This window comes from Cyrtonyx montezumae, unplaced genomic scaffold (genome assembly GCF_038088225.1).
Source record: "Cyrtonyx montezumae isolate F1298 unplaced genomic scaffold, pur_monq_1.0 scaffold_39, whole genome shotgun sequence".
NCBI classification, from domain to species: Eukaryota; Metazoa; Chordata; class Aves; order Galliformes; family Odontophoridae; genus Cyrtonyx; species Cyrtonyx montezumae.
Window position 1 is genome coordinate 1,432,290 of NW_027072044.1, and position 11,976 is coordinate 1,444,265.

Sequence of the window (11,976 nt, forward strand, 5' to 3'; positions counted from 1 at the left end):
CCCCCCGGCCCCGGGGTCGGGCACTTTTAGAGCTGCAGTGTACAGCCACTGGGATTTGGGGTTCAAATTATTTTTCACCCACCCCTCTTTTTTTTTTTTTTTTTTTTTTTTTGGAGAGAGCGCATATCGCCTCCCGCTTTATTTCTCTTCTTGCATATCAATTAAAAATATAATAATAATAATTAAAAAAAAAAAAAGTTTCTCTGGGGTTTGGAAAGGAAAAGGAACGGGCACAGCTGCAGACATTCATCCAGCGGGCACATCTTAACTCAGGTAAAACGGAAATAAAAAAAGGAAAAAAAAAAAAAAGGAAAAAAAATAGAAACAAACAAAAAAAAAAACCCGTCGACACAGAAAAGACCAAAAAAATATATATAAATAAATAAATAAAAAGGAAAAAAAAAAAAAAAAGACAAAGATAAAACCACATTCTACCTCTGAGAGCGGCGGCCGCGGGCGCTCCGTCCCACGTCCGGCGGAATATTTCAGTTTTGCAGACATTCAGGTATTGAAACTTTTGATTATTAAAAAAAAATAATAATAATTAAAAAAAAAACAATAAAAAAATAAAATATTAAAATTAAAAAAAAATAAAAACACTGAAAGTTTACATTTTATAATAACATTATTATACAGATTGTATTTAAGCTGCAGAATATTTAAGACAATTGTAACCCTGTAAAGTTGATGAAATATTAAAAAAAAAAAAAAAAATGGTTGTCTGAAGTTTGTGTCCCCTTTTCCGCCCGGGATTGCGGGGGGCGCGCGGGGTTATGGGGCTGCGCATAGGACACCCATGGGGTGAACGGTGCCTATGGGGCGCCCGAGGGTCCCCGTGCCCTATACGGTCGCTATAGGATCGCATTCAGACACCTCGCGGTCACCCATCCGCGGCCCGACCGCACCGCTCCCTGCTGAGCTTCCGGCCGCACGCGAGCAGCGCAGCATTGCCCCCCCCATCCGCAACTGGCTCCGCCCGCCGGCGGTGTCGCTTCCGATTGGACGCCGCGGCGGAAGGGCGGCGCTCTGCGCGCCAGCCGCGCTCTCTCTGGCCCTGGAGGACCGCGAAGATGGCGGCGCCCATGGAGGTGGCGTTGGTGTCGGACGCCGCCGGGCCGCTGTGTAATTGCTCGGTGTGGGAGCTGCACTCGGGTTCCGCGCTGCCCGGTTACCGCGGCGGGAACACCGGGCCGCGTGGGCTGGCTCTGCTTGGAGGCGAGCACCTGCTGGGGGCCCAGCTGGGCAAGAGCTACATCAACGTGTGGGAGCTGCAGAGGAAGGTACCGGCGTGGGGGGAGCGGTGGGGGGAGCGGTGGGGGGAGCGAGCCCGGGAACTCCTCCGTAGGAGTCCCACCCTGCGGTGAGCCCCCCCCCAGGGACCCTCTGTCCGTAGACCTCCACTGTCTCTATGGTCTGACTCCTTAGGGCCTTCCTGGCCCTGTGCTGAGGTGCCCCCAGGGCCCTCCTGTCCACAGGGATCCCCATTCCGGCGCTGTGATCCTCTCCAGGCCCCTTCCCCCCACCCCTCTTCTGTAGAGCCCCCCCCAGCTCTGTGCTGGGAGCCCTCCTGAAGGACCTTAATCTCTGTGAGGAGGCACTGCTGCTCTGTGCTCTCCATACAGATATCCCCGTGGTCGAATCCCCCCTTTCTCCGTGAAGCCCCCCACCATGAGCAGGTACCTGAGCCACAACAAAGCCCCCCACCCACCCACCATCATGCTGCGTTGTGCAGCCCTGGATCCCCCTCACCTCCTCCCCCCTTATCCCCCATTATTGGGAGGGGCTGGGAGCTCCTTCACAGAGGATTTCCCCACACGTTGCATGGGAACTGCTATAAAACATCTGTTCTGAAAGAGGGATTGATTCTGAGCTTGTCATTCCCTTCCGTTTTGCTGCAGGGAGCAGCAGCAGCCCATGAGTTTGAGGGCACACACGGCCCCTTCATTGCTGCAGCTCAGAATTTCTTGATTTTTTTCTTTTTTTTTCTTTTTAATTCACATTATTTTGGCACAACATTAGCTTGTTTTCTGCTGAATCTCCAGGATTCCCTAGTATGGAGCATAATTCTATCCATATTTCTTTGGTACCGCTCCTGCTTCCTGTTGTGTGGATGCAGGTGGGAAGAAAGGGAATTTCTCTTTCTGCTGTGGGGTCAAACACAAAGCAGAAGTGGGATTTGTGCAATCCTAAAGGCTGCACTTCTCCACTGCCTCTTCTCCTGTGTTCCATTCCGAGCTGAACCGTGCTCTGCTTTCTCTTCCTCCCCACGTTCCCCTCAGTTCTGAATAGCTGCTCTTGTCTTTGCATTCCCAGGACCAGCTCCAGCAGAAGATTATTTGCCCTGGACCGGTGACCTGCCTAACAGCTTCTCCCAACGGGCTCTACATCCTGGCTGGTGTTGCTGAGAGCATCTACCTGTGGGAGGTGAGGAACACACCTTGCCCACGCAGGGCTCAGTGTGGAGCTGCTGAGCTCTCAGCCCCTCGAGGCACAGGAACCAGATCCACAGGACACCCATGCAGAGGGTGTTCCAGCACAGCCCTTCCTCCCTCACCTTTCTGGTGGCCTGGGGTCTGGCTCCTCAGATTTGCTGTAAGAGTTTGCACTTATTTATGATCATCTTTTGGCAACTTGTTGGTGCTGCTCTTACTGGCTTCAGAATTGGGCATGGGTGAAGCATCAGTTTGAAGGATCCTGTAAACAATTGGGACCCCCGTGTAGGTTAAAGTGATTTGGATCCGAGGGAAGTGGAAAATCCCAGCAGTCCTGAAGAGAAGGTTTGTGATTAGGTCCATGATGGATTAATAAGGGTCTGCTGGTCTGAAGGGAATGGAAATGTAGAGATTTGCATCCTCTGTGGATAGTGACTGCCCTGGTCCTGGCAGGTGTGGACAGATCCCTATTACCTGAGCTGCAGAGTGGAGTGAAGGCTTCTCTGGGTTATGCAGTTAGAGCTGCTGCTGGTGCAGCTGGAGATCCACGCTGGGGCTGGCTGCCCAGCAGCTTGTCACAGCAGGGTGGGAGATGAATGGTGCTGGAAGAGCCTGGGTGAAGTGTAGGTCTTTTCATTTTGGAGCTGCTGAGGGTGCTATGTCTTGAGCTCGAAGGCTCACCTGTTGCTTCCAGAAACCAAAACTGAGAGTTCATTTAGCATCCCTTCCACATTCTAGCCTAATATTTGTATGTGCCTTGTGAGCTGGGTGTCCCTACAGGTTGATGTATTCTGGTCATCATCCTATTTTCAATTAGTGGTGGTGTTTACGTGGGGATTACTTTATGTTCTAAGAGCTTCACCAAGTAAATAACACAGCTTGTTCCTAGTCCCAGGATTAAAGACCAAGATGTCTAACCTGTAAACCTCTCAATCTTGGGGAATGCTTTTGAGCCTTATTACGTGGGTGGCTCTATCTTAATTCATCAGGGAACGCTGGGGCTGAGACTGCAGCAGTGGGAGTTGCTTACTTAGGATGCTCTGAGCTGGTTTCTGCTCTGCTTCATCTGCAAAGCGTGGCTTTTTCTCCTTGCTTCCAGCTAGCCTTGCCTTGGCAATGTTTCCGAGCAGCTGGCAGCAGTGGATGAGGGCAGGGCTAACAGGCACACATTGAAGAGGCCGTGTGGAAACCATCACAGAGCTGGAAATGGGCTCCAAGAGCCTTAGTTATCCACCTGCTCTGCAAAACCACTTGTTCACTGTCAAATCTCAGTTTGCTTTCATTTTTAGATACAATTCAGACAATGAGAGGGAGTTGACTCTGTTCTTTTCTATGGGGCTCCCTCGCCCCCTCCTTAGTCCCCTCCCTATCTGCAGTGTTGCCTTTTAACAAGCAAAGCTCTGGGTTTGGGGAACTCTTTGTCCACCCTGGAGGTCCTCTTGGCCCGAGAGCACCCAGCCCTGCTGGAACACAGCAGCCCCCAGGGTGGCACAGAGCCCCTTGGGAACGTGGCTTTTGTGACCCCTGCCTTCACACTGAGTGCTGAAATGCCACGGGAGGTTGGAGGAAGCCATCAAAGTAATACTAACAAAAAACAGGAAATCTTTACTGTGTGCTTGTGTCTTGACCAGAGAAACTGCACGGCCGTCACCAGATTCCAGAGTTACTGTGGCCAGGACCTGCTCAAACTGCTTCTCGCTGCGTTTACTCCTTGATGAGTGTTCTCCTGCCCTTTCCTCAGGTCTCCAATGGGAACCTTCTGGCCATCCTGAACCGACACTACCAAGACCTCACATGCCTCTGCTTCACTGATGACAGCAGCCACTTTCTCTCGGGGGCAAAGGACTGCCTGGCACTGGTGTGGAACCTGTACAGGTAACGGTGGCCCCAAGGGCATCTTGGTCCACTCATTCTGGGAGCAGAGAGCATCTGGGCAAGGAATGCAGCCTGAGATCAGCCACCACATCCTGGAGGCAGAATCGGCTCTGCTTAAGCCTACATCTCTAAGCTGTTCTTAAGGCTTACTCGTGGTGATGAGCCTGTGTCCTCCTTAGGCAAGTTGTTCCAGTGTTGTTATCCTGCATGACGGTGAGATTTTTCCTAGTGTCTCTCACCTAAGGCTGAGGCATATCCCTCTGACTGCCTTTCTCCTTTTAACAAAGGGTGGAATGTGCCTCCCCCCAGGTAACAGGCAGCTGAGTGCTCTGTCCCCTGTGGTGTAGGATCTCCTTTTGCTGCTGACAGCTTCTGCCTTCAACTTGATTCCTGCACACACAGTGCCATCCCAGAGGCAGCTGAGCCGTGGCCAGCTCTCCCTCACAGCTGCTTTGCTTTGGCATCCCCAGCACTGCTGACCCTTTTCTTTGTTCTTTCCCCTCCAGTGTTCTACAGGCAGAGCCCTCCCAGATCCCAGACCCTCGCCACGTGTGGTCCCGACATAGCCTCCCCATCACAGACATGTGCTGTGGCTTTGGAGGACCTTTGGCACGAGCTGCCACTGCATCCCTTGACCAGACAGCAAAGGTAAGGCTTGGACCAGCCCAGACAAACAAGTGTCCCAGAGGTGTGCATGCCCCAGAGGGTTAAAGCTGAATTTCTGCAGAGCTGTCCATGCAGGTTGCAGTAGCTCAGTTTCTTGGCTGCCTCTGTGATGACTCAGAGCTGCCAGACCTAATGAGTTTTGCCTCTCCAAACTCGAGTGGTTTCTCTGCACCTGCCCTCAGACCAGGGCTCCTCATGCTTTGTCATCTCTATTGTCCCTGGAGGGTGTGGGGTTTGTTTCCTCTCATCTCCCTTTGCTGTTGTCCCTTTGATCTGGAAGGACGTGGTGCATGGAGCTGGCTCCTCTAGGCACAATAGATCCCAGAGCTGGAGCTGGGAGGGATCCACCCTGGCAGACGAGGTGGGCACAGAGAGTTCAGGGGCTGGTTCAGAGCTGCTGAGCAGCCTGGTTGCCTCTTGGTAGCAGAGTTTCATTTGGATTCTGTCTTGGTTTGTGTGGGACTTAGCAAGTGACCCAGGGCAGGCCACCTTATGCCTCTGTTTCCCCATCCACAGTGGGATGGGGTGCTGGTACGTGCTGCCAGCTTGCTGCTGGGCACGTTGGTGCTGGAAAGCAGCAGTGTGTTCTTCCAGTCAAGCAGTGAATATTTAAGCCCCTAATTCTCCTGCACTTTCTCACTCCAGCTCTGGGAAGTCTCATCTGGGGAGCTCCTGCTTTCAGTCCTGTTTGATGTGGGGATCATGGCTGTGACCCTGGACCTCTCCGAGTATCACATGTTCTGTGGTGGCATGGATGGATCCATCTTCCAGGTCGACCTCTGTGCCTGGGTGAGTGCTGGGGCTGCAGCCCAGTGTTGGTGTGGCACTGTGACCCACTGCCACCTCCTGCCTGCATGACTGTGATCTGCCAGGGACCCCCTGCTTTCCCCTGCACCTCCTCTGCCCTTTCCAGATGCAGTGGTTAATCTGCTGGCTTCAGTCTTGCTTGAACTTAATCCCCTCTCCCTCTTCCTTCCGTCCTCCCCATCTGCAGCCAGTCCAGAGAGACCGGACCTTCCAGACAGAGCGGGAGAATGGGAAGATCTTCAAAGGGCACAGGTGAGATACCAGACATACCTGCCACGTATTTCACTCCCCCTGGCTGCCCACCTCACCGGGTCGTGCTGAGTTGAAGCATCCCTTCCCCATTCCAGGAACCAGGTGACGTGTCTGTCCGTCTCCACGGATGGCAGCCTGCTGCTTTCTGGCTCACACGATGAAACAGTGCGGCTGTGGGACATCCAGAGCAAGCAGTGCCTGAAGACGATGAATCACAAAGGTAGGCATGCCCTTATCTCCATGATCCTTTCCTCCTTGACTGTTAAAAGCTGCTGCTGTCTTGCTCTGACGCTGCCCTTGGCAATTCAGGCATTTCTCTGCTGCTTGTTTCACCCTTTTGGGAAGGGCAGAGGCATTAAAGGGATGCCTTAGCTGTCTGGACTGGGGTTTTGACCTTGCCCACGTCTGTAACAAGGTCTCTGTGCACTGTCAGAAAGTGAGTCATAGATCTCACCCTGCCGTTGAGGAAGTGCAGGATCTTGTTTTCTGAAGGAAGCAATTCTCCCAGACACACCTGAGCACCTGAGGAGGAAATGGGAGAGGGGAATGCATCTCAAGGAGAAACTGTGGCCCCAGCAGCAGTCACCCATGAGCTCATTAGGCCTGAATCTGATATCAGCAGTCTGGGATTTCAGGCTGATGGCTCCAATAAACCACACAAACCAACACTTACAAGCTCAGTTCAGCAGTGAGGTGCCTCAGAGCAACGGGTGATTTAGCCCAGGCTGCGTGCAGACCCGTTCCTTCTTTCCTTCTGCTTTTCTTTTCTGCTGGGGACCTGCTGCAGCAGCCATCCAGCCTTGGCCTGCTAGCAGTGTGAGAGAAAGCAGGCAAAACTTGAGCTGTGTGAGTCATCAGAGGAGAGGTGGCCAAGCTTTCACTGCAAGCCAAGCATTAAAACCCTCCCCAAGCCTGCAAGGGAGCACAGTCAGACACAAGCCCCTGCAGCACTGTGCTGCTGGGTGCCAGGGCTGTGAGGCGAGGGGGCTTTTTGCAGCCTCTGCAGATTGGTTTCTTCCTACAGGCAGGGATTGGGCTTCCCCAGCAGCCCTGGCACCATCAGCACCCTGCTGATGCCTGGATGCTTCATCTGAGCATGGGAGTGGGACGTAGTGCAGGAGCTGTACTGCAGAGAGCACAGGAGCAGGGGCTCTGTGCTGAGAGCTGGCACAGCACTGGTTCACCGTGGCTTTCCTGCATCAGGAGTGTGGGATTCCTCCACCCCTGAAGCTTCCTCTCTCCTGTAAGCTGTCCTAGCCATGGGCTCCCTGCTCACTGGCTTCCAGCAGGCTGTGGCCTCCCCTTTGCCCTTCCCTCTGCCCCTCCTAGCTGCAGTGCAGCCCTCCTGGCAAGGTCTGTTCTGTGCTGCCACTGTGCTGCCCCTCCAGCATGTTCCCTTCGTGAGGCAGAGATGACATGGGCTTCTCTGCCACAGCTGACGTGACAGCCACCTCCGGCCTGCTGTGCTCTGGACAATGATGTCCTTCTGCTCACAGGGGCAAAGGAGGCAGCTGCAGGCAAAGGAGAAACCAGTGGCTTCCCCACATGATGGTGCTGGAAATAGATCAGAGGAACTGGACGTGGCTCAGGGCTGGAGAGGAGCGTGGCTGTGCTGGCAGGATGGATGCAGGGGGCTACTCCAAGGTTTGCTTGTCCTTGGCTAGGGCAGAGCACAGGCAGAGAGATGGGTGCTGAGGAGCTGAGCTGCTGCTGGAAATGAGCTGTGACTGCTGGGGCACGGGCTGCTCTCTGCTACTGCAGAGCAGCTGGCACTGTGCACACAGGCACTGCTGCACAGGGAGCCTGCAGACCTCTGGGACAGTGGGGCGTGGTGGGAACCCTGCCCCCCAAATCTCTCTGGACCTCAATTCCCTTGTCCTGCTGGCACTGTCCTTGGTGACACAGGCTGTCTCTGAGGGCTGGCTCGAGGCAGTGCTCCATCTGAGACCATCCTGCTGGCACCTGCCTTGGAGATGGATTATTTATTCTCCCTCAGTCCCACATTGGCAGGACATTACTCACTGCCCAGTGCTGAGCCATCCCTGACGATCAGGTTGGAGGGGATGAGCTGGGCTGGCTCTGCTGGGGGGGGGTCTGTGCTTTGGTGGAGATCAGATCCTGGGGCTGGTGAGCTAATTCCAAGATCCCACCCCCACACCTTTCTTACTCCCTTTCTTCCAAATAGCCCCTGGTGATGGCACTAATGGCTGTTTCCACCACCAGCAGCACATTTCCTTTTTTTAGGAGGGGGAGCAGTGGTTTGTTCCAGCAAAGCGTTGGCAAGGAGCAGCTTCAGAGGGCAGCTCAGGACTCCTGGCCCAGCACCCTCTGGACAGAGTGCTTGGCACAGCATTGCTTTCCCTGCCAGGACCCCAGGGCTGAGCTTTGGGGCCACCTCTGCTCCCACTTGGGCTGCTGATCTTCCCACTTCAGAGATGCTTCCTCAGCACAGCCCCAGAGCCCCAGGCTGCTCCAGGCCGGGCTCCTTCCCTGCTGTGCAGCTTTCTGTGCCCCCCGGTGGCAGCCTGCCTCTGCTCAGGTGCATCTGGATCCTTTTAACCTTTCCCTTTGTGCGCTCGAGTTGAGCTGGGGAAGATGGATGGCCAGGATTTATGAGCAGTGCCCGAGCTCCATTCACACACACGAGCTGGGGGCTGTGGGTGGGGGGGTTTGGAGCTGCAGGGGCTGAAGGTCCTGCAGCCAATGCAGGGGTTTGGGGAGCAGTGAGAATTTGCCAAGGAGCGTGAGCTCGCCGCAGCGGGGGATGGAGGGGGCTGCTGACAGAAAGCAGCAGCCTGTGTGGGTAAATGGAGTAATTAAAGCACTCGTTAGCTCTGCCAAACGATTGCATGTGATAGATCATTACCAGGAGGCAGCAGCGTGAGCTGCAGCCGCTGATGGATGGCTGGTGCTGCAGAGGATGGGTGGACTGCTGCGTGTGGGGGGCACGGTGTCCCTGGGGCTGAGAGCTGCACTGTCCCACAGTGCTGGGGATGGGACAGGTCCTGCCTCCTGCAGCTGCCCCCCCTCCAGCTGTGTTTGTTCTGCCCAAGAGGAGGCAGAGCTGCTGGCGGGTTGGGAGAGAGAGGCAACCCATCCCCACCTCTCTGTCCCCTCCCCAGGTCCGGTTACGAACGCCTTCATCGTGCTGGCCCCAGCCAACATGCTCAACCCAGATGGGAAACCCAGCGTGCCTCTTCCCAAATTCAGCAAACACCTCTATGGCACCGAAAGCACTGACGAGCAGGGCAGCGAGGGAGTGACACTGCGCCTCGGGCTGCACCAGCAGGTACTGGGCAGGAGGAAGGCACTGGGGAAGGGGTTGCTATGGGGGGGAGAGAGGAGGGATGCAGAATTCTCCCCCAGACTGATTGCTGCAGAACAGTCAGCAGCTCCGTGGGGTCTGGGGAGCTCCCTCGTGCCTTGGGGGGAAGGACCTGGTGCACTTCTTGTTTATGGAGTAATGTAGAGGGGGCAGTGGGGGTTCCAGTACCTGCGGTGGGATTAGGGATGGTGGGATGGTAGCTTGGTGGCTTAGGGTGAGGCAAGGGATAGGGCTGCTGGGCTCACGAGTCCTGAGCTGACTGCAGCATTCCCAGCTCCTGGGAAAGCGTGGGCCCATCCCTGCACAAAGCTGTGTCCTCTGAGTGCTCCTTTTTTCTGCCTCTTCTCTTTGCCTTCCCTGGTGCTGCTTCCTAAAGCAGTGGGACTGCCCTGACAGAGAGCTTCTGCCAGGCACTGCCCCTGCTCTCAGCTGCTCTTGGCTGCAGGAGAATCACTCTGGGACCATGGCCTCTGGGCACTGCAGGGCCATGGCTGCGTCCCCTGTGCCAGCTGTGGTGACGTGGAGGAGCTGGAGGCTGCTCAGGTGCTGCAGCTCTGCTGCACTGAGTCCTGCATGCTGAGATCCTCTGCTGAGCATCCTCTTTTTTTCTTTTTTTTTTTTTTTGCCAGAGGCTGTTCCCCCACTCCATAAAGCCCATTCTCCAATGCAGTGAAATCCATTCTCCCTCCCTTTGTGCTCCCCTTGCAGTCCTGCCTGGTGCAGTCATTTGTCCTCCCTGCCTGGTGCTGTGGTGTGGGCTCTCTCTGCTGTACCTCAGTGCTGAGCCCCAATGTGGCCATCCCCAGGCACAGGGACTGTCCTGCACCGTGAGTGCTCACTCTGCCCTGCTGCTCTGTCTGTCCCTGTCCTGAGCCCCAGAGCTTTTCCCTCCTCTGTCATCATCTGTCCCTGGGAGGAGTGACAGCACTGTCCCCGCTGATGGATGAGCTCTGTGCAGCGCAGTGTCAGCCCGACCAGGAGGGGCTGTTTGCCTGCAGCTCAGCAGAGGGGCTGGAGCTGGTTTGGAAATGTCAGCACGCCAGCAGCACGGAGCTGGGAGGGAGCAGCAGCAGCATGACAAAGCCAGCACTTCGTGCTCTGTCCTCCAGGCTTCCTCTGCTTTTGGGGCTGTGAGCAGAAGAGCTTTCAGACCCCTGCATGGGCACCCTCCTTGGGGCCCAGCAGAGGCTTTCTGTTTTGTAGAGGGGCTGTAGCCATGCTCTGCTGGTGCTGCAGCAGAGGGTATTGGCTGTAGCCCATTGCTATGGCATTGTTTCCTCTTTGCTTTGCCCCGTGGGGCTGAGTGTAGGGGACGGGGGATGTCTTTGCCTTCTCCTGCAGCGTGCCCTGTGCTGGGGGTGCTGGGGACCTCTGCATCAGTTGTTCCCATCTGGTCCTTGCAGGAATCTGGGGAGAGCTATCTAGAGAAGGCTGAGAAGATGTACTCTCAGATGTGCTCAACGAGGGAAAAGGTGAGAGCTCCTCTGGGGGAAAAGGGGGTGGAGAGGCACTTTCTCCTGAGCCAGATTCCCTCAGAGCTGGTCCTCAGGGTGCTGTGCAGAGCTGGGATGGGGCAACAGATCCCGGGATCCTCTGATGGGGTCAGAGGGGCTGCAGATTTTGGATGGGAGGTGAAGAAGGGGAGGAGGGGGGGTTACGTCGTTTGGGATGTACTGCTGTCCTGAGGAAGCACCAACCTCAGCTCATCACAACTGAGACCCAAATCCCTGAAGTTCTTCCGTCCCTTTTTTTTTCTGCCCCAGAACCTGATGGGAGACCAGGAGCACCTGACAATCCAGGTGAGCGAGCTGGAAGAGGAGGTGAGCACCCTCCGGAAAATCAACAAGAACCTCTTCGACTTCTCTGCTCGCCTCATCACCAAACCTGCCAAGTGAGGAGGCAGCCCCCAGCCCTCACCCCCCTCCACCTCTTTCTGCCCAGCTCCTGGGGCAGAACATCCAGCCCACGGGCACGTGCAGACGGGCGGCCACGCGTGGCTCGCGTCCTCTCCAGCGCCCGTCACGCGGTGTAACACACAAAGGAGCATTTGCCCACTCACTCCAGCATCCCTTTGACCACACAGCACTCAGGTGGGCACAGGGGCTGTGGGGCTGCCTGCAGGATGGCACAGGGACTGAGCTGAGTACTGCAGGCACAGCCATCTGCGGGCGGAGCGTCCCTGGCTGCGGTGCCCTTGAGGACACAGCTCCTGCTCTTCTCTCTCCTCCCTTGGCCTTTTTGTGTTCCTTTTCGTTACACGACCCTGCAGCGTGGACAGAAAAGTGGGTTCTCACCTCTCTTAATGCCACTTTGAGATTGGATTTTAGAGACACCTTCTACTCACCCCTGGTTGGGAGATGCTGCTCGGTTCCTCCGGACCCTCTGCAGCCCGGACCCCGCGTGGGGCTTGGTTTGCTTCCATGTGGTTCCTGCCCCCACCTGGGCACCCCCCCCAGCCCTCAGTGGGGGCACTGATCCTGAAGCTGTGGGCCCCGTGCCCTTCTGCGTGTGTCTGTGCCAGGGCACGGGGCTGGGCAGGGGAAGCATGGTGCTATTTCCGATCTTGTACGTTGACAATTTATATATATTTGGATCCAGCTACTTTGTTTTCCACGGTGT

The 11,976-nt window shown here is 55.5% G+C and overlaps 2 protein-coding genes across 2 annotated transcripts in view; one reads left to right on the forward strand and one right to left on the reverse strand.

Annotated features, from left to right (window-relative positions):
* Nucleotides 1-11,976, reverse strand: part of R3HDM4 (R3H domain containing 4) — a 64,204-nt gene that overhangs the window by 27,051 nt on the left and 25,177 nt on the right. The gene's annotated exons all lie outside the window — the stretch shown is intronic.
* Nucleotides 1,041-11,791, forward strand: WDR18 (WD repeat domain 18). The gene is made up of 10 exons (XM_065745869.1): nt 1,041-1,280; nt 2,314-2,424; nt 4,174-4,307; nt 4,814-4,955; nt 5,619-5,762; nt 5,968-6,032; nt 6,128-6,252; nt 9,155-9,321; nt 10,761-10,829; nt 11,121-11,791. The coding sequence occupies exons 1-10, from the start codon at nt 1,071-1,073 to the stop codon at nt 11,250-11,252; spliced, it is 1,299 nt and encodes a 432-aa protein (XP_065601941.1). The 5' UTR covers nt 1,041-1,070; the 3' UTR covers nt 11,253-11,791.